The following is a 25,097-nucleotide window of genomic DNA, read 5'->3' as shown; positions in this document are numbered from 1 at the left end:
AGAAGTTTTGATCTCCAGTTGCAGATGAATATTAAGAAGCGCTAAGAATAGGAATAACACAAGCTTTATTACAATACAACATTTCTTCACTCACCCGCATGCTAACTGATTCAGAAGATACCACTCCGAGGCGGGATATACTACAAAGCCAGGGAGAAAAGAGCTTAGTGAAGTAAATTCACACATAGGAGGTTAGTAACACACATGTCTATGCAGATTAGCATGGAGGGATTATATGGTAAACGGTGAAGTGAGCTAGATACATATACCATATAAAAGACATATACTATTCTATAGGGCTTTTACTCCCAGCAATGCCATGGTTGGTGGGTTCTGATCCCTGGTCTCCCATTGATTAGCATTTCTTACACAGGCAGAATACCTAGTCGATACAGGCAACTGGGCCCGATGCTGCAATTCAGTCCCATCGAAGTGAAAAGAACTGAGCAGCAGTAGCGGGCACAGCCACACTACCCCTGTGTAAGAGATGAAGCGGCCCCATCAATGATTAAGCCCCTATACAAACGCATAATATTTCCATAGTTGATTGGATATTATTAGTCAATAGGCATACAGAGAAATAGGCGTTGGTATGGAGACATTCAAGTGCAGCCGAAAATTGAAGTTCACAGAACACTCTGCATGTTATATTGCAAAGGGTGAAATCTGCGGCAAAAATCCAGAAGAAATCCGCGACATATTAGAAATGAATGCCCTAAAATTAGTGCTCGTTTCTTTACGCAGTGTATGAATCACATTAACATACACTGTGTACTGTGCCATGATGCAGATCTTCGGTGCAAAAAATGCAAATCTAGAACAATGCGCCACGTGTGAACGTAGCCCAACATGGTTTGTTGTGCTACAGTAACCCTTTATGTTGTTTAATTTACTGTGTTCAGTCTAGATATGCACACTAAGAAGAGTATTGTTAGTTGGCATCTATGCTTCTGTTCGGCAGCGCTGGGTCTGATATGATACCTTAAGGCCTCATGCACACAACCGTAGCCATGTGCACGGCCGTGATTTTCGGGTCGGCCGGCTGCGGACTGTCAGCAGCGAAACGCCCGCAAATCACGGGACATGCACATGGCCGTGGCCATTATTTTCAATGAGCCCGGACCACAGAAGACGGCCGTAATAAGACAGGTCCATTCTTTCTGAGGTGCGGGCTCCTGGGCCATGCACGGACCGTAAAAACGGTCGTGTGCATGGCCCCATAGAAATTAGTGGGGCCGCAATTCTCCTGTGGATTTTCGGGGGAATTGCGGCCGCAAAAGCACGTTCGTGTGCATGGGGCCTTACTGTACCACAAGGAAAGGTGAGGGGCCCTACACGGTAGCTGTGATGTGGAAGTACTTCTAAGAAATGGCTGACACTGATGGTAAAATCATTGTATTATCAACTACCATGACAGTCAGGGTAAACCATGAGTTAGTTAGCACACGAGGTAACGGTTAGGCCTTGGCATTCTGGTAATGGATCCTACATATTTGTTACACTTCTGAGTGGTACAAGCAGGAAATGACATTAAAAGGAATATGTATAAACCGATGAGATGGTGGTAGTCAACTATAGAGAGATGTCATTCTCAGTCTCACTAGGCTACACACTGGTAACGTATAATTACTTTACGACAAAAGAGGCAATATTAGTCGAAATGCAAAATGATAGAGAAATTAGGTTAGACATGAAAGCCCAAAGTATAAAACTTCAAAGCGCGTTTGCTGCTGTTCGTGCCTTCTATATATTACTCAGATGATGTTTCATTAACGTATTAAGCTGATCATGTGATTGAAAGGAACAATAAGCTGAACATGAGAGTGATGATACTACTTAACCCATGGGTCAATCAACTGATTTACTGACCAAACCGGGCATATTTATGCCTACCAAAACTGGATTTCATCTCTCATGGCTCAGATAGTACAGATATAGCATGGACAGGGGATGCTGACTGGAGTGCATATACGGTGAGTTCACACTTAACGTAAGGGGGGGGAGGGGGGAATCAGTTCCCCCTGACTTTAACTTCCTGTTCAAATAGGAATGAATGACACAGATCAGGACTCCTATTAAAATCAATAGCTACTGGCACCCCACCACCACCAAACTTAAGGGGGTTTTACACGGGTTATTATCGTGCAAACGATCGTTCATAGAACGCTCGTTGCCGATAATGGCCCTGTGTAAACAGGGCAGCGATCAGCAGATGAACGAGCAAACGCTCGTTCATCTGCTGATCGTATCATTTAAAATAAAAATAAAAATTATTATCATTGTCGGCAGCACATCTTCCTGTGTAAACAGGGAGACGCGTTGAAAACATCATAATAATATATGGGGACGAGCGATCGGAGTAACGACCGCTCGTCCCCATCCATAGCTCCATGTGACAGGAGCAAACGAGCGCCGATCAACGATGTCTCGCTGATCGGCGCTCGCTGCAGCAGCCAAAATTGGCCGGTGTAATAGGGCTTTAAGGTGTCTCAGTCAGGCAAGAAATTACCATTTTGGTTCCAAATGAATTGCCATTGAAAATATTTGGGTTTGATGATACTTAAATGGTGTTCAAATCTTTGTGTAAAAGGCAGAGGGAACTGAAAAAAGGTCAGCGTTAATAACTCATCCTTAGACAAAAGTCTCCACTGCGCCACTGACTAGAGAAAGTAAATCAACATCCCGCATCAACCTTGGACTATTTCACGTTAAATTTAAAGGAGTATTCCCATCAGATATTTATAGCATATCCACAGTATATACCATTAAATGTCTGTTAGAGGGGAACGGGTCGGGGCACACATGCTCAGATGTTTATGTAACTCCCATAAAAGTAAATAATGGGAGCCACGCACATGCACCTGTTCATCCATTCATTCTCCTCCTGCATGTGGCACCTACCTTACCAGGCAGGACGGGTATCAGGGGACCTGCATTCTTGGTATAGATGTGGGTTCCAGTGGTGGGACCTGCATCTAACAGATATTTATAGTATATCCCGTGGGTATGCTATAAAAGTCTGAGATGGAAATACTTCTTTAACAACATTGACTCAATTCATACAATCAGGCTTTTTATAGAAAAGGACATGTTACTACCAAATAAACTACATTCATTCATAAAACCCAATATAAACTAATGCACAACCGTTCGCCTCCATTATTGTGACACCGCTAAATCATCACTGGAATCTCACCGGTGATAGAAGTCAACATTATTAGTCAAAAATAGATCTGTTTAAAAATGAAGGACTGCCATGAAGAAAACCCCTTCCATGCGCCATATAAGGCCATAAGGGGGGTTGGGGGCTTCTACCATGTGACAAGGTTCCGTAATGTTTATAGTCTTGTTTTGAACTGAAGATTTGCTTATATTTTCGGATATCTGACAGTATCCCAGTAAAAGTTGTATCATTTTTCAAATACACATAACATTATCTGCCTGTTTAGCCAACAGCCATCACCCCCAAATCCTGATAAACATACAAGCTCAGATCTGCTGAGTATGCTTGTTTACCGCCATGGGAAGAGGGGGATAAACTGCTGCCAGACACTTGTGGCAACACTTCTCTATTAGGGTAACAAAGGATTGCCCAATGCTGGTTTCCCGTGGAGGCTGGAACTGAACCACTTACATCTCATCTGAAGTGTATTACCTGCTTTAGTCATTCTTACAAGGATTTCTGTACTACTATAATCCTTCTGTCTGATCTGGAAAGACTGAGGATTTACATTCTCTCCACTTTATATAGGGTTCTAAATGCTAAAATAAAGAAAACTTTATCCCATTGCATGATATTTTATGAAGTAACATTACGCCATGCAGCGCATTACTTTCTTGTTTAGTACAAAATTACAAAAGGAATGAAAGTCAAAATGGGAAATTGTTAGACTGTACAGGATTAGAAAAATATCGCTACTTCCTTCCAAAAAACAGTCCGCAGGATGCATCTGGTATTGCAGCTCAGCTCTATCGGAGTGAATAGGGTAGAGTAGCAATACCACACACAACCTGTGGACAGATGTGGCATGTTTTTCTACGACCGTACATCTCCTTTGAATGAGTGTATTCATTGCCTAATGCAAAATTATCCACATTGAGATATACTTTGGGGGAAGATTTATAAAGCACGTGCATAGATTTTTTTTTTTTTATAGGTCTCTGTACACAAGGCCATGTTACAGTTCCATGCAGCAGTAGTATTTTGCTGCGATTTAGCAAAAATCACAGAAAAAAACCCACAATATAACTGCAACTTGTGAATACACCCTTATACCCTGCTAGCTTTCCTGCAGCACCATTGTAAAGTATGTCAGGACCACCTGTTAAAATAAAGACAACACACGGTGCACCATAGGGCTACACAGTGCAAAAATGCATATGTTTCACAGCAATTTGCTGCGGTTTGGCAGTTAGCACGATAACTGTGGTAAATAACATTTTTGGAGTGCAGTTTTCTGGTCACGTAACAAAAAACAGTGTGGCAAAATGTACTATGTGAATACACCCTAAGGTGTCAGTTCACACGTTGCGTAAATACTGTGGTTTTTCTGCAACAGAATTAGTTGCCGAAAATCCACAGCAAATACAGCAGCAGCAAAGTGATAAAACAAATCTCAGCCACATGCTGCGTAAATGCGGAGCGGAAAAAAAAAAGCACAGAAATTGACCTGCAGAGCGGAAATTTATTTGCAACATTTCAATTGTATTTGCATAAACGCTGCTTATTTGTTGCAGGGTTTACCCATTGAATTCATTTGGGATGTAAATCCCGCAACAAATAGTAGTTGTTGCGGTTTTTTGCGGCGGGTCCACAGCAATTCTGCCGCAAAAAAACGCAGCTCAGAAAAAAACAAAAACCCATACTTACCCAGAAGTCAGGGTTCCTCCCCCAGCGCGGATTTCTGGGATGACGTTTCATCCCATGTGAACACTGCAGCCAATTACAGACTGTAGCGGCGGTCACATGGGATGAAATATCATTCCAAGAGGCCTGCCTGGATGATGTCAGGGGGCCGGCCTCCTGGGATGACGCTTCATCCCATGTGACCATCGCTGCAGCCAAACACAGGCTCCTGGGATGAAATGCTAGCAGGCCGGTTAAGTGCTGCAGTTGTCCGCAGCGGACATTCCGGGCGAAAAACTGCACCACAGTTTGGTGCAGTTTTTCGGATATAGTTATATATTTCATTTTGTGATTTATTATCTATTATACACTCTAGTGATGCATTTTAGATTATACATAATAATTATACTTTAACCATGTATCAGCCTTTATGAGTAAAGGATGTATGGGTGTGTTCTTGTTAATAGTAATGTGTTCTGGCAGAATGGCTGTTGATGGATCCCTAAATTTACCTTAATATCTTCAGCTTGGAATTCTTTGAGTTACAGTAGATACCTATTATTACCTATTACAGTAGTTATCTATCTCCATTAATGGCTGTGGAGTGCGCATGCGCTTGACGGGCTATCTTTCGCGTGTGGCCGGAAGCTGTCAGACTGTGGGCGGAAGTGCACGCAGGGGCGTACGTTCCCTTGTCTGCATTCTCGCTTGTGATGCAGATGGCACATGTGGTCTGACTTTGTCAATAGCTATGCGCCTTTGGTCGCAGAAATAATGAAGTACTATTTAAAATCCCTGTTCCACTTCACTTATCCTCTCCTGACGAAGGGTGCGAAACGCACGTCAAGGTGTCTTCCTTGGAGACCATAAGCAGCCATCATGCCAGCCACGGGTAATTGTAATAGATGCCTTATACGCTTTGTGATTTTGTATGGACTGTGTATCTTTCACATGGAGATTTAGGATTGTGTTCACCTTATGCTGTCCCTGCATTATTGTTTGTTCTCAGACTATTTTATCGAATTGATTCTATACGGCAATTTTTGGTATAGAGCTTATGATGTTTTAAATGTATTTTTGTATGTATATTTGTTGTTTCTGGGGAGTTCCACAATTGTGGTATAATAAAGGATATTTACGGACATTATATGTCTGTGAGGATTGATAGTTATATAGCTTAGACATATTGGCTTATTTGGTGCAGTTTTTCACCCGGAATTCCCTTTTGCGCACAGGGCGGATACGCTGCGTGCTTTTACGCAGCGTAACCGCCCCTTGTGAACTCAGCCTAATGGTGTATTTACATGTGCACGTTTTGATTAGGTTTAAAGGGAACCTGTCACCAGCATTTCACCTATTAGACCAGCAATACCTGGTGGTAGTGGGTGAAAAATCATTTCTATATAACCTATAATTGTCTTCTTAGTCGGCTCTGTAGCTTTAGTATTCAGTTTTTTAGTGTTCCCACACCGTATGCTAATGAGCAGAAAAGAGTCAAATCTTCGTTTGAAAAAAGTCATATTTTCATTCCTCAAGTCTTTCCGAGTTTACCGGCCTCCTTACTTTTGATTGACAGCTCGTCGCCTTCCCCCAGCACACAAAATCCTGCGCTTGTGCATTGATGTCCTCTTCTGGGGTGTGCGCACAAAGGGACGCCGGATTATTACGATAAAAAGCGCGAAATGTTTGCATACCGTTATTTACAGTCGGGGGAGGAGTTTAGGAGAGGGGATAATGGCAATGAACTTTTGATAGCAGCGGCCAGTGAGGGATAAGTGAAGTTCAATAGGTGAAATTCTGGTGACAGGTTCCCTTTAAGCCAAAACCAGGTGTGGTTTATAAAGGGAGAGAAAGTATGAAGTACAGAAGTATACTACTTCTAATCTTATTTGAAACCACTCCTGGTTTTGACTTTACAAACTGCAACTAAAAACCTGAACAAAACCTGCACATGTGAATAGACCTTAATGTATTCAATCCCTTTTCAGTCGGCATATAGGAGGCTCTGCGCTTGCACCCATCAGCTGTTAGATGTCTGACCTATCCCTGGAGAAAAGGTAGTGTGCAGGTCATAGATTCTTAAATTGACATTTTTCATTTACTAACAGAAAGCAGGGAACTTGATGGTGGTGGTGGTGGTGGTGGTGGTGGGTTGTTAAAATACACACTATATTTGTACATTACATGAGACTTGACAGCCCATTAACCCAGTAGCTCTGAACTACATGAGCAATAAAGTGCATTCAAATGTATTTCTGTCCACTACATATCTTTGTATGTGTGAGATATAAAGAGATTTACCACAGGCCGGGCATCTTCTCTTTCTAAGATCTTCTGAGCTTGATCAGCTGGAAATTTCAGCACTGTAGTGATAACTTTTGCCATGGTCTAAGAAAACAGAAAAAAAAAAAAAAAAAAAAAGAAAAAAAAGAGGGTGCATTAAAAACTTAATAAAACATGCAGATGTTGCCCTGGCCGGATTCAGGGCCCTAGTTTTAGTCAACCATGCTAAGAACAGAGCCACTATGCCATTAGATTTTATGTGAAATATAAAATGTATGGACAGCTGAAAAGGAAATGTACAAGGGCTTTTTGTACTGCATTGTGAAATAATGGTTTACAGTTTTTACAATGACCACTAGATGTCAGTACAACCTCCACTTGCACGTGCAAGATTACTGTGCTTTTCAGCTGATACTCTAATATACAGTACTGGCCAAAGGTTTTGAGACTGACACAAATATTGGTTTTCAAAAAGTTTGCTGCTTCAGTTTTTATAGTGGCAATTTGCATTTCCTCTAAATTGTTACGAAGAGTGATCAGATGTATTGCAAAATCATTCCTCGCAATAAAAATTAACTTAACAAAAAAACAAAACATTTCCACTGTGTTTCAGCCCTGCCACAAAATGACCTGCTAACATAATTTCAGTGATCTTCTCGTTCAGTCTGGAGAAAGCGTTAAAGAGGACAAGGCAGCTGATATAACTCTGTCATGCTGATTGAATTATAAGAGCAGACTGGTTGCTTTAAAATGGGGATGGTGCTTAAAATAATTTTCTTCTGTTAACTATGGTTACCTCCAAGGAAACACGTGCAGTAATTATTGCTTTGCATTAAAAGCACATTGCTGCTTGCAAGATTGCCCCAATGTTCAATTACTGTGAAGAAGGCTTTAGGACGCCCAAGAAAGTCCAGCAAGTGCCAGGACCGTCTCCTAAAGAGGATTCAGCTATTGGAGGCTGGCCTGGTGTCAAGAAGGGCAGCAAAGAGGCCACTTCTCTCCAAAAAAAACATCAAGGATAGACTGACATTCTGCAAGAAGTACAGGGATTGGACTGCAGAGGACTGGGGTAAAGTTATTTTCTCTGATGAAGCCCCCTTGAGACTGTTTGGGAGATCTGGAAGAATGATTGTCCGGCGAAAAAAAGGAGAGCACTACCATGAATCTTGTTTCATGCCACCAGTAAAGCATCCTGAGACCATTTATGTGTGGGGTTGCTTTCATCCAAGGGAGTGGGCACACTCACAATTTTTCCTAAGAATACTCCCATGAATAAAGAAAGGTATCTAAACATCCTCAAGGAAAACTTCTCCCAACAATCCAGCAGCAATTAGGTGATGACATTTTTTTTTTTCCGGCGTGATGGAGCACCATGTCACAAAGCAAAAGTGATAAAGTGGCTCGGTGAACAAAACATTGACATTTTGGGTCCATGGCCAGGAAACTTCCCAGATCTCAATCCCATTAAGAACCTGTGGTCAATCCTCAAAAAGCGGGTGGTCAAACAAAAACACAGAAATTGTGATAAACTCCAAGCACTTTAGGCAAGAATGGGTTGTCATCAGTCAGGATTTGGCCCAGAAACTGATATCCAGCATGCCAGGGCGAATTGCAGACATGTCAACACTGTAAACATTGAGTGTTTGCATAAACTTGATGTATTTGTCAATAAAAGTTCAAAAACGTATGAAATGCTTATAATTGTACTTCAGTATACTATACAAACATCTGACTAAAAGATCTAAAAAAACTGAAGACGCAAACTTCGTGAAAATCGAAATTTGTGTCAGTTGCAAAACTTTTGGCCAGGACTGTAGCACCAAAATACTGCCGCATCGTGTCCAAATTATACTTGTTGTGCCCCCGAAATTGCATACCTGGGTGTTTTATGTTTTTTTTTTCTTGCAGTCACATTCAAATCAGAAATAAGCACGCTCCCTACAGTATTAAAGGAGTTTAGAATGGGGATTGTATGGTGACAGAAATTGTTCCTAATTGGTTAGGAAATGTAAAATGGAGACACTTACTAATATACTTTCACTTTCGAAACCGCAAGGATGTCCAGATTTCCCTGCCCTGTGATGTGGTGCTGGAAGTGGAGCTTTCCCCCTTCGGTGACGTGCCGACACAGCTTCAGGATGCACGGAGCTACCCCCCCCCCCCCATCTGTGTGTCGGTGTCGTAATTAAGGGGCTGGCTGCATGGCTCAGTTCGTTAGATAAGCCAGCCCCCTTCTCGGTCACATCTAATACACAGTTGCTTTATCTCCAGTTTGCAATTGTTCCTTTTCCTTCTGATCTTCCTAACTGTTAGCTCCATTTCCCCCCTTGACTGTCAGCACGGAGCTATCTGCGTTCAGTGTAAGTCGTACACAGCAATAATAATAAAGATGGCTCACAATGAAAACAGATCGCTCCGTGCTGACAGTCAAGAGAGGGAACTAACCGATATGGAAAGAAGGAGGAAGAGGAGCAATTGCAAACTGGACATAAAACTACTGTGTATTAGATGTGACAGAGAAGGGGGCTGGCTTATCTAATTAACTGAGCCAGGCAGCCAGCCCCTTTACATTCGTGTATTCATGCAAGTATGTGGTATGCAGCTCCTTACCTTAGTTTCCTTTCCCATCATATACTCAAACAATACTTTTCTCAAATATTCAAATTCCGTAGGCTCTCCAAAAACAGACACATCTGTGTACCGATGATTGACATCTGTAGTAAAAATTAAAGATCTCATTACAAAGGTAATTATACGAAAGAATTTTTTTTTACTTTCCTAAACACTAGATTTTTTACTGAATGGAAATCAAACTTTATAAGACTACTAAGCAGGCAAATAGATGGCAATTTATTCAAGAGGTTAGGTTTAACTGCCTCCATGAGATCCTGTCAATCTAATCCTCAATTTCCTGTGATTTGTATGCAGACAACAAGAGATGTTACGTTATACTCTATAGTATCAATATAATTAAAGAGGCTCTGTCACCAGATTATAATCTGATCGGCGCTGTAATGTAGATAACCATAGTGGTTTTTATTTAGAAAAACAACCAATTTTTACCAAGTTATGACCTATTTAAATTTATGCTAATTAGTTTCTTAATGCCCAACTGGTCCTTTTTTAGCGTTTGACTAAGTGGGCATTGTAAAGAGACGTGTATGACGCTGACCGATCAGTCATTCACTTCTCTCCATTCATGTACTCAGCATAGCGTGATCTTGCTAGATCACGCTGTACTGTCACATACTCCCACAGTAACTTTACTGAAGTGTCTTGACAGTGAATAGACATCACCTCCAGCCAGGACGCGATGTCTATTCGCACTCACGACACTTCGGTAACGTTTGTGTGGGACTTAATGACAGCACTGCGTGATCTCGATGTGCTGTGTGAGTAAGTGACACACAAACGTTACCGAAGTGTGAGTGACAGCACATCGTGATCTCGCAAGATTACGCTATGCTGAGTACATGAATGGAGCGTCATACACTTCTCTTTATAACGCCCACTTGGTCAAAAGCTAAAAAACGCCCAGTTGGGCATTAAGAAACTAATTAGCATAAATCTAAAATAGGACATAATTGGTCAAAATTTATTTTCTAAATAAAAACCACTGCTGTTCTCTACATTACAGCGCCGATCACATTATGTAGGAGATAGGGCACTTATAATCTGGTGACAGAGCCTCTTTAAGTTGTGCAGGACTGTGGTATTGGTTCTTCTTCCACTCCCTAACCATGGAAGTATGCGGTTCAGTTCACACGTTAGTTTGGTGTGGATTTTAATAAAGAATTCGCATCTGAATCATCGCCAAAAAAAGTGGGCCACATCACCCTCTATTGATTTCAATTGGAGACAGGGGCGTTTTTTTTTCCCTTGGGCAGCTTTTGGCCGTTCACGTGAAAAAAAAAGCGACATGTTGAAATCAATGGGAGGCAGAAAAATCCTGCGGTGTCTAAGAGTGTATGCTACATATTTAGAGCCAATAACTGGCTCAGATCCCATCATATGAATGCAGGAAACCTTTCCTAAGTAGTAGTTTTTGTTTTGTAAAAGATTTTTTAATGTCTGCCATGAAAGAATTAGATCTTGTCTTAGAAGCTAAACATATGGCCCGATTGCAGAGTCATAATATGCCTGACTTGACCACAATGTCAAAGGCAGGATAAAATCAACAGATTCTGCCATGATGTCAGATGGTTGCCTACGACTGCTCTACAAGTTAGTGAAGTCATTGTATAGCAATGCCTTATCTGTGTGATGATGAAAACAGAAGTCCCTATTTCCTGAACCCTTTCATCGCCAAATACGTATGTAATAGGTCACGACTTTAAAAGCTTTCCATGGCTCGAGTAGAGGGGATAGTGCTCAGATAATCATATTCATGGCCAGAATCTTCACTTTTAAAGAACACCAGGTTGAATATTCTATGTGCAATATTTGAGGTCCAGCACTAGTTTGAGGTCAGGGAGCAGCATTAAAGGCTATGTAAATGTTTGAAAGTGTTTTTTTTTTATAAATAAAAATGTGTATTAAGCCGAATTCAGACTTCTATAGTATATGTACGCATGATGGCCGTTTTAACGGCTGTCCCTCGGACTTATGTATTTCAATGGGACCGTACACACGGCCGTTGTTTCAACAGACCATGTGAAGGGTCCGTTGAAAAAAAAAAAAAACATGTCCTATTTTCTTCAGTTTTCACGGATCGCTCGATAGACTCAAGTCTATGGGGGGGGGGGGGATCAGTGAAAACGGGTCCCGCACTGGTGCATCTTGGAGAGAGTTTGCACTTGTTCATGTGAAACTGGCCTTCGTGTGTGTTAATAAAACTTTCTATATACATTTTTTTTATTAAACATTTTTTTTTACTTTTTAGGATGTAGCTGCTCTGTGTTCTCTATACAGAACAGCTGTATCTAGCTCCATTCATTGAATCAGTCAGTCCCCCGGACCGGACGGATTCAGTGACAGCGAGTCCTGCGTGTCGATCCACCTGTAAACTAACACATCTAAGTTTACAGGTGGATCCTGTGTGTCAGACACGCATGACCCGCGGGACTGACTGATTCAGTGAATAGCGATAGATACAGCTGCTCTGTATAGAGCACACAGAGCAGCAGCATTTTAAAAAGTAAAAATATATTTAAAAAACAAACCAACACTTTCAAACATTTAGACAGCCTTTAAATCTTATGGTTCTGTGTCAGGGAGAAGTGGGAAGAGAAAAATCTACGAGTGACATCAGGCAGAACGAGCACAGCTTGTTACTGTCATCTCTCCCTGTACAGCCTTCCAGTGACCTCAGAGGGGGGTGATACAGGAACATTTATTCATGTTTTCACCCTCTTACCGAGTATTTGTGTCACATTTTGGAATGTTGTTTTTTTTTCTTCTCTACTAAAGTAGTGAGAAGATGAACACATGTAATTGGCCATTAGAACTAACCCGAACATTTGTGGACAGCGTGACTTGGAGGCATTTGGTCTATTTAGATCGGCTGACTATGTGAAGATATTTGCATGTGGACATAGGCATAAGTGGCATGTATGAAGTCTGCACATTCTGAACTTTTATTTCTTGCAGGTGTTGTGCATCTCAGGCTCTGCTTTGGTCCGACCTTAAGCCACAAACATGAATTTTTATGTATATCAAAGTTATGTTTTTGATGCAAAATTGCGTGAAGATGCCCATGAGTGTGAAGGGTTGGGTGGTATTTTCACAATGTTACAGGTATCCACCTTTATTAAATGGATGGGTATGGGGCTACAATATAATTAAGATTTTGTGTTTGACAAAAGTGTAAACATTGTTCTGGCAGTAAAAAGGTTAGTATTCACCGAACATTTAATCAGTTACAAAACAATAGCATGGATTCCAGCAAACTGTTTCCCACCTTTATATGGAGTACCAAGGGGAGTGACAAACACACCACGTGAGTAGTTTTGTAACTGGTCTTCCAAAGTGTTTATCTATGCAAACAAAAAAAATGATTTAAAAAGGTGAAAGAAAAAGAATAAAACTAGGAGGTCCCCATAAGAATATCCTACTAAGAAAAGTCTGTTCTACATTAGAATTTCCAATTTTCTCTTGTAAAGAGACATTGAAACTCAGCATTTATTGCAAATAACACCACAACAAGCTGCAAAACATTTTACATTCCCACAGTATGTAGTAAAATACACAAAATAGGTTAAAGAAGCAAAAGATATTCCAGGTGCTGCTGTGTTCCAATTGACTAGTATTCTATGATGAGTGCCAGTCTATTAGAAAATAACTGTGCCTGAAAGATCTTGGTTTCCTTCATCTACTTGTGGCTTTATCTACTGATCGGATTTCCACGAAGGCCACAGCTAGTAAAGCAATAAACCTTAAAGTGTAGCTAAATGTCCGACAAACTTCTGACATGTCATAGTGACATGTCAGAAGTTTGTATTGGTGGGGGTCCGAGCACGGAGACCTCCACCAATCGCTAGAACGAAGTAGCTGAAGAGTTTGTGTGAGCACTCAGCTGCTTCGTTTCTGTTCGGCTTTTTCCGGAAAGCCGATGTATCGGAGTACGGGCTCATAGACTTTCTATTGAGTCCGTACACCGATACGTTTATTTCCGGAAAAAGCCGAACAGACACGAGGCAGCCGAGTGCTCACACAAACTCTTCAGCTGCTTCGTTCTAGCGATTGGTGGGGGTCTCTGTGCACGGACCCCCACCAATACAAACTTCTGACATGTCACTATGACATGTCAGAAGTTTGTCGAACGTTTAGCTACACTTTAATCCAAAAGCCCATTCATAGAGTTGCGCCTGATATACCACATCATTTTGTGCCCACCGTCTGGCTTTTGCTTCACCTTATTGTTGGTTACTGCTTTATTCAGCACCTATTCCCCACCTTATTTTAAAGCATGGAAAAAAAAAATGTACCGTATTTTTCGGACTATAAGATGCACCCAGGTTTTAGACAACAGAAAATAGGAAACATTTCATATTTTACTACATTTAGAAAGCAAAAACTATTGGATAAAAAAAATTTGTTCGGTTTCACCACATTCTAAGTTATTGCTGAGCTACGCTGTTTCCGTAACACCCATAGTAGTGAATGGCAGTTACAAAAGCAGCGTAGCATGCTACGGTGTTTCTGTAACTACTATTCAGTTCTATGGGAGATCCGAAAACAGTGTAGCTCAGCGAGTTGCACTGTTTCCGTAACTCGACCATTTACTCTGTTTTCGGAGCTACCGAGTTCCGGAAACAGCGTAGCTCGCGGTGCTACGCTGTTAAAGTAACTCCCATTCACTTCTATGGGAGTTATGGAAACAGCGTAGCTCAGCGAGCACTCGGCTGTTTCCGTAAATATCGACCACCTAACCAGGAAGTGGCCGGGAGACAGCAGAGCGAGTAAGCTAGAACGGGGCTTAGGTGGCCCCGTTCTAGAGATAGGTGCGGGTCGCAGAGGTGTGACCTGCAGCTATCTGATATTTATGGGAAGACCCCTATAAATGCCGCGGTCGCTATGGACCTCGGCATTTAATTAGTTAAACAGCCAGGAACAGTGCCATCGCTGTTCCTGGCCATTAGAGCAGCATGTCCGCTGTAAAACACAGCGGACACCTGTATTGGATGGAGCGGGCTCCAAACATCATCCCCTCCCGCGACCCACATCATGGGTCGGGAAGCTGTTAAGTAAGAAGCGGTCAGGGGACCCAGCGCTGCCAGGGCCCTTACTGCCGACTACAAGACGAAAGGACATTTTAGCAAGATTTATTCTTGCTAAAAACTGCGTCTTATAGTCCGAAAAATACGGTATATAAAAAAGGACCCCAAACACCTTACCTTTTCTTTAAGCTCCTGCTCTTTTAGTTTGGCATCATTCAGTTGTGTGGTTTTCTTTACCAATTGTGCCTAAAGAAGAAACACAGAACAGTCTATAACACGACAGAAAATAAACTACCAGTACTTCTAAAGAGCAGTCAGGTGTTAGGATCTGGTATTGAATGAATACATAAAAAATAACAAGGCATCAAGATAATATCCTTACAAAAAGAACATTGTATGTGCAGATTCATATACTCATTAATATAGCGTAACACACTGCAGCCTTCTTATGTTAATGTGTACGCACGCAGATAGGCCATCAATATCTGATCGGTGGGGGTCCAATTCTCAGCTACTGTGCCGATCAGATCACTACTGCTCCAGCTTCATTCCTTACACAGCTCAATACTATACAACGTCGACACATTCGAAGCGGCAGAGCACAGTATTTACAGCTTTCTCTCCTTCCCTTAATACGGTTTGCCGCTGCTATGATGTTTACTTTTTTTTTAAATCAGATATTTTTTTAACATTTTACAAAGTAAACAATACAAAAACAGTACAAAACATACAACCCCCCCCCCCCCAACCACCATTATACATGACTGAAGAGATTTATTCGGTTATACCTAATCCAAATAGCAATGATTTTTACTTTTAACAAATAATACATTGGAATACCTCTGTATTCCAATGTATTCGCGCCTGTGAGTGAAACATGGACAGGCATCTATTAGGCCATGCCAAGGCTTAATAGGCATCTACATATGGCAGCCATGTAGGCTTTTCTTAGGCCCCAGACTGCCATATTTAACGGTTGTCTCGTGTAATCGTGTCGTGAGGGTTGGCGATGAGGAATCAAAGGGAGCACCTTCCATTTGTTTTCATAGCTTAGATGCCACAGTCGGTATGGACTGTGGCATCAAATGGTTAAAAGGCCGAGATTGGAATTATCGATGATCTCGGCACAGTTTATCATTGAAATCCATTATAGAACGTTTCATTTATATAGTACTTAAAAGTTTATTTACATAAAACTGGAAAACACATTTAACCCCTTCCCGACATTTGACGTATCCATACGCCAAAGTCGGGTAGGGGAAGTATGAAGTGGGCTCACGGAGTGAAACCGCTCCATACGATGCCGGTGTCAGCTGTTTGTTACAGCTGACACTTCAGAGTAACTAGCGGCCTGGGGGCCTAATGAAACCCCCCAGGTCCGCCATCTATGTGCACCTATTAAGCCCTGCCTAAGGCAGGGCTTAATAGTTGCCTGTCAGAATCACAATATACTGCAATACATTAGTATTGCAGTTTATCGTGCAAGCGATCTAACGATCGCTGGTTGAAGTCCCCTAGGGGAACTAATAAAATAAGTAAAAATGAGTTAAAGTCTTTTATATGTGTAAAAAAAAAAAAAAGTTCATTTTTTTTTTAAAAAGTTCAAAAAAAAAAACCCTTTTCCCATATTCCCCCTAGAGCATAGTAAAAAAAAAAAAAATAAATAAACATAATTGGTATCACCGTGTCCGTAAAAGTCTGAACTATTACAATATATCATTATTTAACCCGCACGGTGAACGCCGTAAAAAAAAAAATTGTAAACGCCAGAATCTTTATTTTTGGTCACCTCATCTCCCACAAAAATGAAATAAAAAGTGATGAAACCGTCGCATGTACACCAAAATGGTATTATTAAAAACTAAAGCTTATCCCGCAAAAAGTAAGCCCTCATACCACTTAATCGACGGAAAAATAAAAGTTATGGCTCTCGGAATTTGGAGACACAAAATATATTTTCTTTTTTACACTTAGGTTTTTACACGTAAAAGTAGTAAAATATAGAAAAGACTATATATATTTGGTATCGCCGTAATCGTATTGACCCACAGAATAAAGTTAACATGTTGTTTTAATTGCACAGTGAATTCCGTAAAAAACGACACGCAAAAAACCATGGAGGAATCGGATTTTTTCATTTTTTACCCCACAAATAATTTTTTTCCCATTTCCTAGTACATTATATTGCAAAATAAATGGTGCTATGAAAAACTACAACTCGTCCCGCAAAAATCAAGCCCTCATAGTACTATAATCGATGGAAAAATAAAGACGTTATGGCTTTTGGAAGGTGGGGAGGGAAAAACGAAAATCTGAAAAAGGGCTGCGGCGGGAAGGGGTTAATGTCATCAATCAGCAGCAAGGAATCGCAACATTGTTTTTCTTTCAATCTTTGCCCGGAATTAGACTTCGGATTCGTGGACTTTTCTTGTTTTTGCATTCCAGCAGTCATAACTTGAATTTTTTTTTCTACGTTGGTGTAACAGCATGAGGCTTGTTTTTGAAAAAGTTAAGCTTTTTCTTTTTCTCTATAGGGCGGTAAGCCGCCATATTTGGTTATAGCAGCGCCAATAGCAACACGGAATCAGTCCCCAGTACGGCTCAGTGGCCGACGAAGGTCTCACGACGGAAACGTTAACGTTGCACTTATAGCCACTGGCATATATCTAAAGGAATAAAAATCTATGTTGAATACTACTAAGGTGTGCCAAGTACAATTCTTCTGACCTATAACTGGGTTGGGACCCTATTTCGAGCACCCGAAGATACTGGTGCTATCTGAACAAAACCACACGTGTACCTAGAAAAGCGGTTAAAACCCTTAACTTTTTATGATAATTTTACTTAGAAGTCTCATAATGGCATATGACAGAAACGAGCTTAGTTTTTTCTGTAACTCTTCTAGGCTTCAATAAAGAACGGCCATCTCTCCATTTTGTTTCTTCAAGGTTGTAGCTGCCCCCACACGCCCTCTGGCACCTTGACTTTATCTATGGAGTCCGGGACCACTGTTCTCCCAATTGAAGGGCTCCCAGAGGTGAACCATAAATGTATAAAGTGAAAAAACTAATTTCATTTCAAATCCGGTGTAATGTATTCTTAATGAATTCGTAAATTTCACTAGTAGACAAGCATGCATTATAACTGGATCTCACCTGAATTTCTCCATGATCAGGATCCTGAAAAAAAATTATATTGTATTAAAATTGATCAAAATCAGTTTGCCATTAGGAAGCATTGGTGAATCAATTTGCCATGCTTGAGACTGGCGTTTGATTCTCCCAATGTATCCTATGCACCGGTGAATTTGTAAATCGGGCAAAAAAGCTTGTTCACATCTAATCATTATTAAAATAGAAGCAATAATAAATAGTAACATTTGTAATAGACAAGTGTAACAAATGTTATCACCTTAAAAAAGAAAGCCACTTCTAGATTGCTAGTTTCTTATAACAGAAAACTATATGTCAATATGCCTTATTAGGGAATATGGAAGTCAAAGTGTGGTGTTCCTGCCTGAGAACCTCACTTCTGAGCTGGAGTGGGAAGCCACTAAGTAATGGCCTGGCTGACACAGTCCACGCATGTATTACATGGCATATAATACTACATTTTCCCAGTATGGTCAGCTGCAACTTCCCCAGGCACTAAGGTCCCTATCAACATTGATGGTTGCTGGTTATTTTAAGGTTTATGCAAAATTGTCACAACTTTACTTGGTCAGTGTTCTCCAATACGCTAACCGGCAACTGGATATGTACTAGATGTTATGAGGATCTACCCAACATTTACTAGTAACGTAGCAGTGATGGACTGGATATCATGGTGTTCTGTGTTGATGTTTATCTGCATGTGTTTTTAACTGGTTGCCGACACAGGACGAGAATACTCGTCCTGAGTGGCGGGTACTTGGCCAGTGTCCGCAGGCCATGATGAGCGGGGCAACGGCCACAGCCCCGCTCTATAGGCGGAGAAAAGAGAAACCCCTTCTCTCCGGAGCTGACCTTTTGAATGCCGCCATCAAAGCTGATCGCGGCATTCAAAGCTAAAGTGAGAAGGGGGTCTTCCCTTTGATCGCGTCACAGCAAATCCCTGTGACGCGATCAATCGCTATTCCTGGTATGGGCAGACAGCCCAGGGTCCATTGAAGGACCCCAGGGCTGTCTGACCATATCTCCTGTTAGGGCATACTGAGGTCTGTCCTAACAACTGCCTGTGTACAATCAGTACACAGGCTAATGTACTGGCATATAGATACATGCCAGTACATTAATGTTCAAAAATAAAAAATCCGGCAATGGAATTAAAAAAATAAAAAAAGTTTGGTTAAATGAAAAAAAAATAATATATAAAAAAACAAATACACAGAAATACACATTTTTTACAATAAATAAACTTTTCAAAATATAAGTCCCAAAACATGAAATAATATACACATATTTGGTATCGCTACATCCGTAACAACATGTACAATAAATGTATACCGTTATTTATGATGATCAATGTAAGGTGTAAAAAAAATAAGAAAAGAGAACTGCAGCGGATCTGCTTTATTTTCGACATTTTTGGCAAAATAAAAATTTATATAAATGATAATGTAAATATGCCAAAAAATGGTACCAACATAAAGTACAACTCATTCATTCATACAACTTTTTTATACAGCTACGTCGGACAAAAAATGAAAATGTTATGCAAAAAGGGAAATATAAAAAAAAATTGTTCAGTCCTCAAGACGAAAATTGGCAGTGTACTTAAGAGGTTAAATATTTTTATTATAATGCTGCTCCAATAAAGAAGAATTTAATGAGGTATTTGTTGATGCCCTTTGTTCCTCCTTTGGCTATAGGTGGTACCGTTAACTGTGAAGCTTGGGACGAGGTGTAGAATTGTACTAAAATCACATATATTGGAATGAATAACCCTTTATATAGCAGATGTTCCCAACTTTATTTAGTATGATTCTAATAAGACCGGTGGTGTTAAGCCATATTAAAAGGAACACACAGCTTAGTTATATTTTGTCAGATGTTCCTCACAAAATTTTAAACTTCATGCAGCAAATCTCAGTGAAAAGACATTGAGGGAGAGTCAATAATACCATCTTATAGATGGACAATACAATACTAGACGAGATAGGCAGAAACAAGGGTCATCCAACCACTGCTTCGCATGGTGCAGCGGCTGCTGATTAGAGGAGAGGGCTGCGCAAATTCTCGATCTAACCCGTTCTCTGTATAGGTGCGGGTCTCAGCAGTGCAATTGTCATCGGGCCACCTGATAGGCAGCCGCATGTGGCTTCTAAGCCAATGGTTGAGGAACACTGCAATATAGCATGTAGTGTTGTACTTCTTATTAAATCTGCCCCAATGTATGAGATGTCTAAGATTTACACAGCATAAACTAAACAGGCAGTCTGAAGATGCGCCAAATTTATCACATTGGCGCATGCTATATAATTAATTTGGTGCACCTTGCTGGACATGCTAGAACACTTATTTTCCTTGTACCACCTCTTGGTTCACTTAGTTTTTGTTTAGTGCATTTAGGCCACACCCCTACCCGGTTAAGTCCCACCCCTTTTTTCTACACTTTTTAAAAGTGTCCAGTGAGACACAAACATGTTGTTTTTTGGGCAGTGATTTTTGCTTAATAAATTAGTCTAAAATGATATGTGCGATGATATGTAGGCATTTTTCGGCACATTCTAGACACCAACACTGTGGTAAATCTGCCCCATTGTTTCTTCTTCTATGTTTTAGATCTCACGATCACTTGAAATTCGACTTTTCCCTTTTAGGCTGTTTATTTTGCAGCACAGTTATTAACATTTCCTAGAGATACGTGGCGGCTCACCTCCGCTTCTTCAGCTGCCTCCTCTTCCTGTCTCTTTGACAGCTCTTCCTGCAATGCTTCTAGTTGCTCCTGTAATTCAGTCACTTTAGTTGTCATTTCTTCTTCTCGTGCCTAGAACAGAATAAAACTTCTGTAAGAATCAAATCCGTTCATTGGATCCAAATTTTTCGAAGTAGTAAACGATCTACAGTAAATCATGAGGTAACGCTCTCAACATGCCTCACGTCACAGCAATATTAAGAATCTGCACAAGAAGAATCGAACAAAAGTCCTGACTTTTTCTAGTAATAGTCACTAATAAATCTATGAATATGAAATCATATGAAGTCTTTAAAAAGAAAAAAGTTAGATAGGATTGTAGGAAGAAAGCACACCATGCACACCCATGGCCGATACCTCTTGAGACCATGCACTAGAGAGTAGTCTGTTCCAATAAACGGAATACAGCTTTATGTGGTTGAAGAATATTCTTTGTAGCTCCTGAAAAGGTACACGTGTGCCATAAACTTTTAATGTATAAAAACAACTTAGAAATGCACCATCAAAGCCGTCATCCACTCCCATTTTATGATGATTTCTTAAATTGCTTTATATTTACCAGTTGAGCCATATTTTCGGAGAGAAGATTCAAAACTGGTGAAACGGTTTTGTAGCAGGCATGAACATTATCCAGTACTTAACTAACAGAGATCAATGGGGCTCTCACACGTTAGTAATACACTCGGTTTAGTCTTATCACTGGTAAATGAAAACATATATATATACACTCCGAGTTTACCATAGTATGCGGCTCTCCATTTTGGCTAAAATAACGTTCAGACGGGAAAACCCTTTAAAAAGATTGTGGACACCTCTAAACATCTCCTGACAAGTCAGTAGTGGGGTCTGTGCGTCAAGACCCTAGACAATCACAAGACAGGGACTATGGTGCTCTGAAGATCACGTGCTGCTACTGCTTCCATTGTTTTCATTTACATAGGGCATTAAAGTGTCAATAATTTTAGTTCCTTAGTTTAACCTCTTCCCTCATCAGCCATTTTTTGGGATTTGGATTTTTGCTTATTCCTTCCCACCTTCCAAAAGCAATAACTTTTTATTTTTCCATCAAAGCCATATGAGGGCTAGAATTGTGCGGGACAAGTCGTAGTTTTTCACGGCACCATTTACTGTACCATATAATGTATTAGGAAACTGGGGAAAAATTATTTGTGGATTTGAAATGGGAAAAGAACAGTGATTCCTCCATTTATTTTTTTTGTGTGGGTGTTTCGACTTTACGACGTTCACTGTGCAAAAAAGATATGTTAATTTAAAATTTCATACGCTCATAACTTAGATGTGATAGATTACAGGTGGATCCTGCGTGGCAGACACGTGGGACCCGCTGTCACCGAACCCGTCAAGTCTGTAGGACTGACGGATTTAGTGAATAGTGCTAGATACAGCTGCTCTGTATACAAAATATAGAACAGCTGTATTTAAATAAGCAAAACTAATTTTTTAATAAAAAGTACTTGTAAAAGTTACACAAAACACTGATTCACATTTTTAGGAAAAATAATTTGGCGATACCAAATTTATATAGCTGCTGCTAGGTTATACTACTTTTATAAGGAAATAACAAAATTGTTTAACCCCTTAATGACCAGCCTATTTTAAACCTTAATGACCAAGCCATTTTTTAAGTTTTTCCATTGTCGCATTCCAAGAGCTATAACTTTTTTATTTTTGCGTCGACATAGCTGTATAAGGTCTTGTTTTTTGCAGGACAAGTTGTATTTTTTAATAGCACCATTTTGAGGTACATATTATTTATTGATTAACTATTATTAACTTTTTTTGGGGGGGGAATAGAAAACAAAATGAAATTTCGCCATGCTTTTTCGCGTCCTAAATCTGCACCGTTTACCGTGTGATATAAATAACACAATAACTTTATTCAGCCGGTTGCTATGGCAAGTTAGGGGTGGCCACCCCCCTCATTCTAACAGCTTAGATGCAATGGTCGCTACAGACAGCGGCATCTAAGGGGTTAAACAAGCAGGACCCTGCTCGTTACACTGAAGTGTTGGCGCTTTCATACAGCTGACAAGCTCCATACTCCCTTATCTGACCCCCGCCATATATACACGGTGGATATCAGGAAGGGGTTAAACAATTCAAGTTACATCTTGGTACCACCTCCAATAACCTATTTAGGACGTAAATACCTTTAAAATGATCTGTTGAAGGGTCATAGATACATGTCAGATCACATTGGATGAAGGGGCTGCAGCTCTGCACAGATTACCTGAACTCTTTTGGTCCTGCTCTGAGATTTCAGTTACTGTAAGACGGACATAATATTCTATGCAAAGCTCTCATTGATTTGAATGGCTGAGCTGAATTGGTTTTGTTGGTGGTCCTAGCTGGCAGACTCTACGGTCCTGACTTTCTGACATACTCATCAATGACATGTTGAAAGATCACTTTTAACTGGATTTTGCCTTTAATTTATTTTATGGAAAATAAGCTTTATGCAAATATACAGATGTAACGGATTTGTACAAAGATGTATCTAATAAATTAAATCAATAAAAACAATGCAATAATATTTACCTCTAAAATTTCTTCATACTTCTTGACTGTTCTTTTTAAATCATCTTCCTTCTCTGCAATCTTTTTATGGAGCTGGGTTGTTTCTATCTGATGCGATTGCATTATCTCTGCCTCAACTTCTTGTGCTTTGCCTGGATCAAACAAACATTTCATTAGACGGCAAAGACACACTTTGCGGATTAGTGGTAGAATGAATATGATCTGTAATATAAAATATGACCTAGAATGTGTGATTCAATTTCATTTACATTTACAATGCTGCTATCATCAGAAGTGTTCGGGTCTAGCTATAGTCAAAATGTTCAATGAGATGGCTGTAATAACCTGATAAATGGCTGGAATATTCTGTTCCATAAGCTCAGTCACATAAGCTTCTATAAGCTCGGTCATATGTTAATGTGCACTGGTTTGTTGGGAATATACAAAAAATATCAGGCCGCAGCGGAGACCTTGAAATAAAAAAACAGTAGCCTAAATTTCGTCATTATGCCATAGACCGTATTTAAAGAGAAACTGTCGGCTCTCCTGTTTTAGTAAATACTTGTATTCCACACAAATTCACAATTCTGCAGCATCTTTTTTTTATAAAATCTGCGTTGTGCCATTCCTCTTATTACTTCTAAAAATGTATGCAAAATTGACAACTGGGTCAAAGGGGCATGTCCTAGCAAGTCTGATACGGTCAGCCCTGATTGGACAGTGTGAGACTGTGTATAGACACACCCCTAACTGGTAACATCAATTTATTCATAAATTTGAAGGAGGAATAACAGAGGAACTGTACAACAAAGTTCTAAGAAAAGATGCTCCAGAATTATTATTTTATGGAGAATACAAGTACTTACTAAAACAGACGTGTCAGTAGAGGTGACAATTCCCTTTTGGCCCATTTAGAATCCATTAAAGATTATAGACTGAAGTAAAACAATTATATAGCCTGTTAAAAGGCTAAAAGGAATGTCATAAGAATTAAAGAAATTCCCCTGCCTGTCCTGCTCTATGTGAGGCATACTTGCAGCATCAGTATTTAAAGAGGATCTGTCACCAGGTTTCACAATACAAGCTGCATACATTATTAAATAGATCTTAGACCTGATGATGTACTTAATAGCAATAATAGCTGTATAATCTTTTTTGAAAATGTTCCCAAACAATATTATTCTCCGCCCACCTAGAGCTGACAAGTCCGTTTCCCTCCACCATGCTCAATTCTCATACATGCTCAGTACAAGCTGCAGTCTTCCTGGCTCTGCAGTGAGCGAGCCTGACTTCCAGCAACAGTTTCCCTGTGGAATTACAACTTCTAACTTCATCTGCTGCTTTCTCACACTGCAGAGCCAGGGAGAGTGCAGCTTGCACCGAGCACGTGTGAGATTTCAGTATGGTGCACGGGGAAGAGGGGCACTGACAGGAGCTTGTCAGATCTAGGTGGGTGGACATTGAGTACCACTTAACAGTAGCTCCTCTTAAAAGACATGACTGCAACACCATCCAGGCGTACGAATGCAAAAATTAATCTGAAACCTGCCCTGTCAAATGAAGGCCACATAGTTACTATATTTAAATGACCAGACGCATGGCGTAAGCTAATAAATTATACGGATATCACCAATAAGCATGTATACAGTCATGTCCCCTTCTTTGTGTTGGGCAGAAAACCCTAAATGTAATGGACATAGGAAATTTAAAAAATCAAAACATTTGTCAAAAAAATAATTTAGTCTTACCAATTGTCTCCTGAACACAAATTTCAAGTTCGCGTTCTTTTTGCGCCATTTGTGTGTTAAATTCCCTCATAAGCTGCTTTAAGGAAGAATTGTGCTTTAATTCTAGATCCTCTTGTTCATGCCTATTTG

The 25,097-nt window shown here is 40.3% G+C and overlaps 1 protein-coding gene across 3 annotated transcripts in view; it reads right to left on the bottom strand.

Moving 5' to 3' along the window:
• The window catches only part of GOLGA4 (golgin A4), a 125,473-nt gene that overhangs the window by 6,695 nt on the left and 93,681 nt on the right, over positions 1-25,097 (bottom strand). For 2 of the 3 annotated variants that reach the window (XM_075826984.1, XM_075826986.1), the window contains 9 exons: positions 24,969-25,090; positions 23,242-23,372; positions 20,644-20,754; positions 17,943-17,966; positions 14,965-15,033; positions 13,029-13,104; positions 9,740-9,843; positions 7,148-7,234; positions 95-140 (listed from right to left, as the gene is read on the bottom strand). In XM_075826984.1, the coding sequence (XP_075683099.1) occupies positions 111-140; positions 7,148-7,234; positions 9,740-9,843; positions 13,029-13,104; positions 14,965-15,033; positions 17,943-17,966; positions 20,644-20,754; positions 23,242-23,372; positions 24,969-25,090 (754 nt within the window). In that variant the 3' untranslated portion in view covers positions 95-110. The remainder of the gene's footprint in view (positions 1-94; positions 141-7,147; positions 7,235-9,739; positions 9,844-13,028; positions 13,105-14,964; positions 15,034-17,942; positions 17,967-20,643; positions 20,755-23,241; positions 23,373-24,968; positions 25,091-25,097) is intronic. The other variant, XM_075826985.1, reaches the window with a different exon arrangement.

This window comes from Rhinoderma darwinii, chromosome 5 (assembly GCF_050947455.1).
Source record: "Rhinoderma darwinii isolate aRhiDar2 chromosome 5, aRhiDar2.hap1, whole genome shotgun sequence".
NCBI lineage: Eukaryota > Metazoa > Chordata > Amphibia > Anura > Rhinodermatidae > Rhinoderma > Rhinoderma darwinii.
Note: the sequence above shows the minus strand (reverse complement) of the source record. Positions and strands in the feature narration are given on the sequence as shown.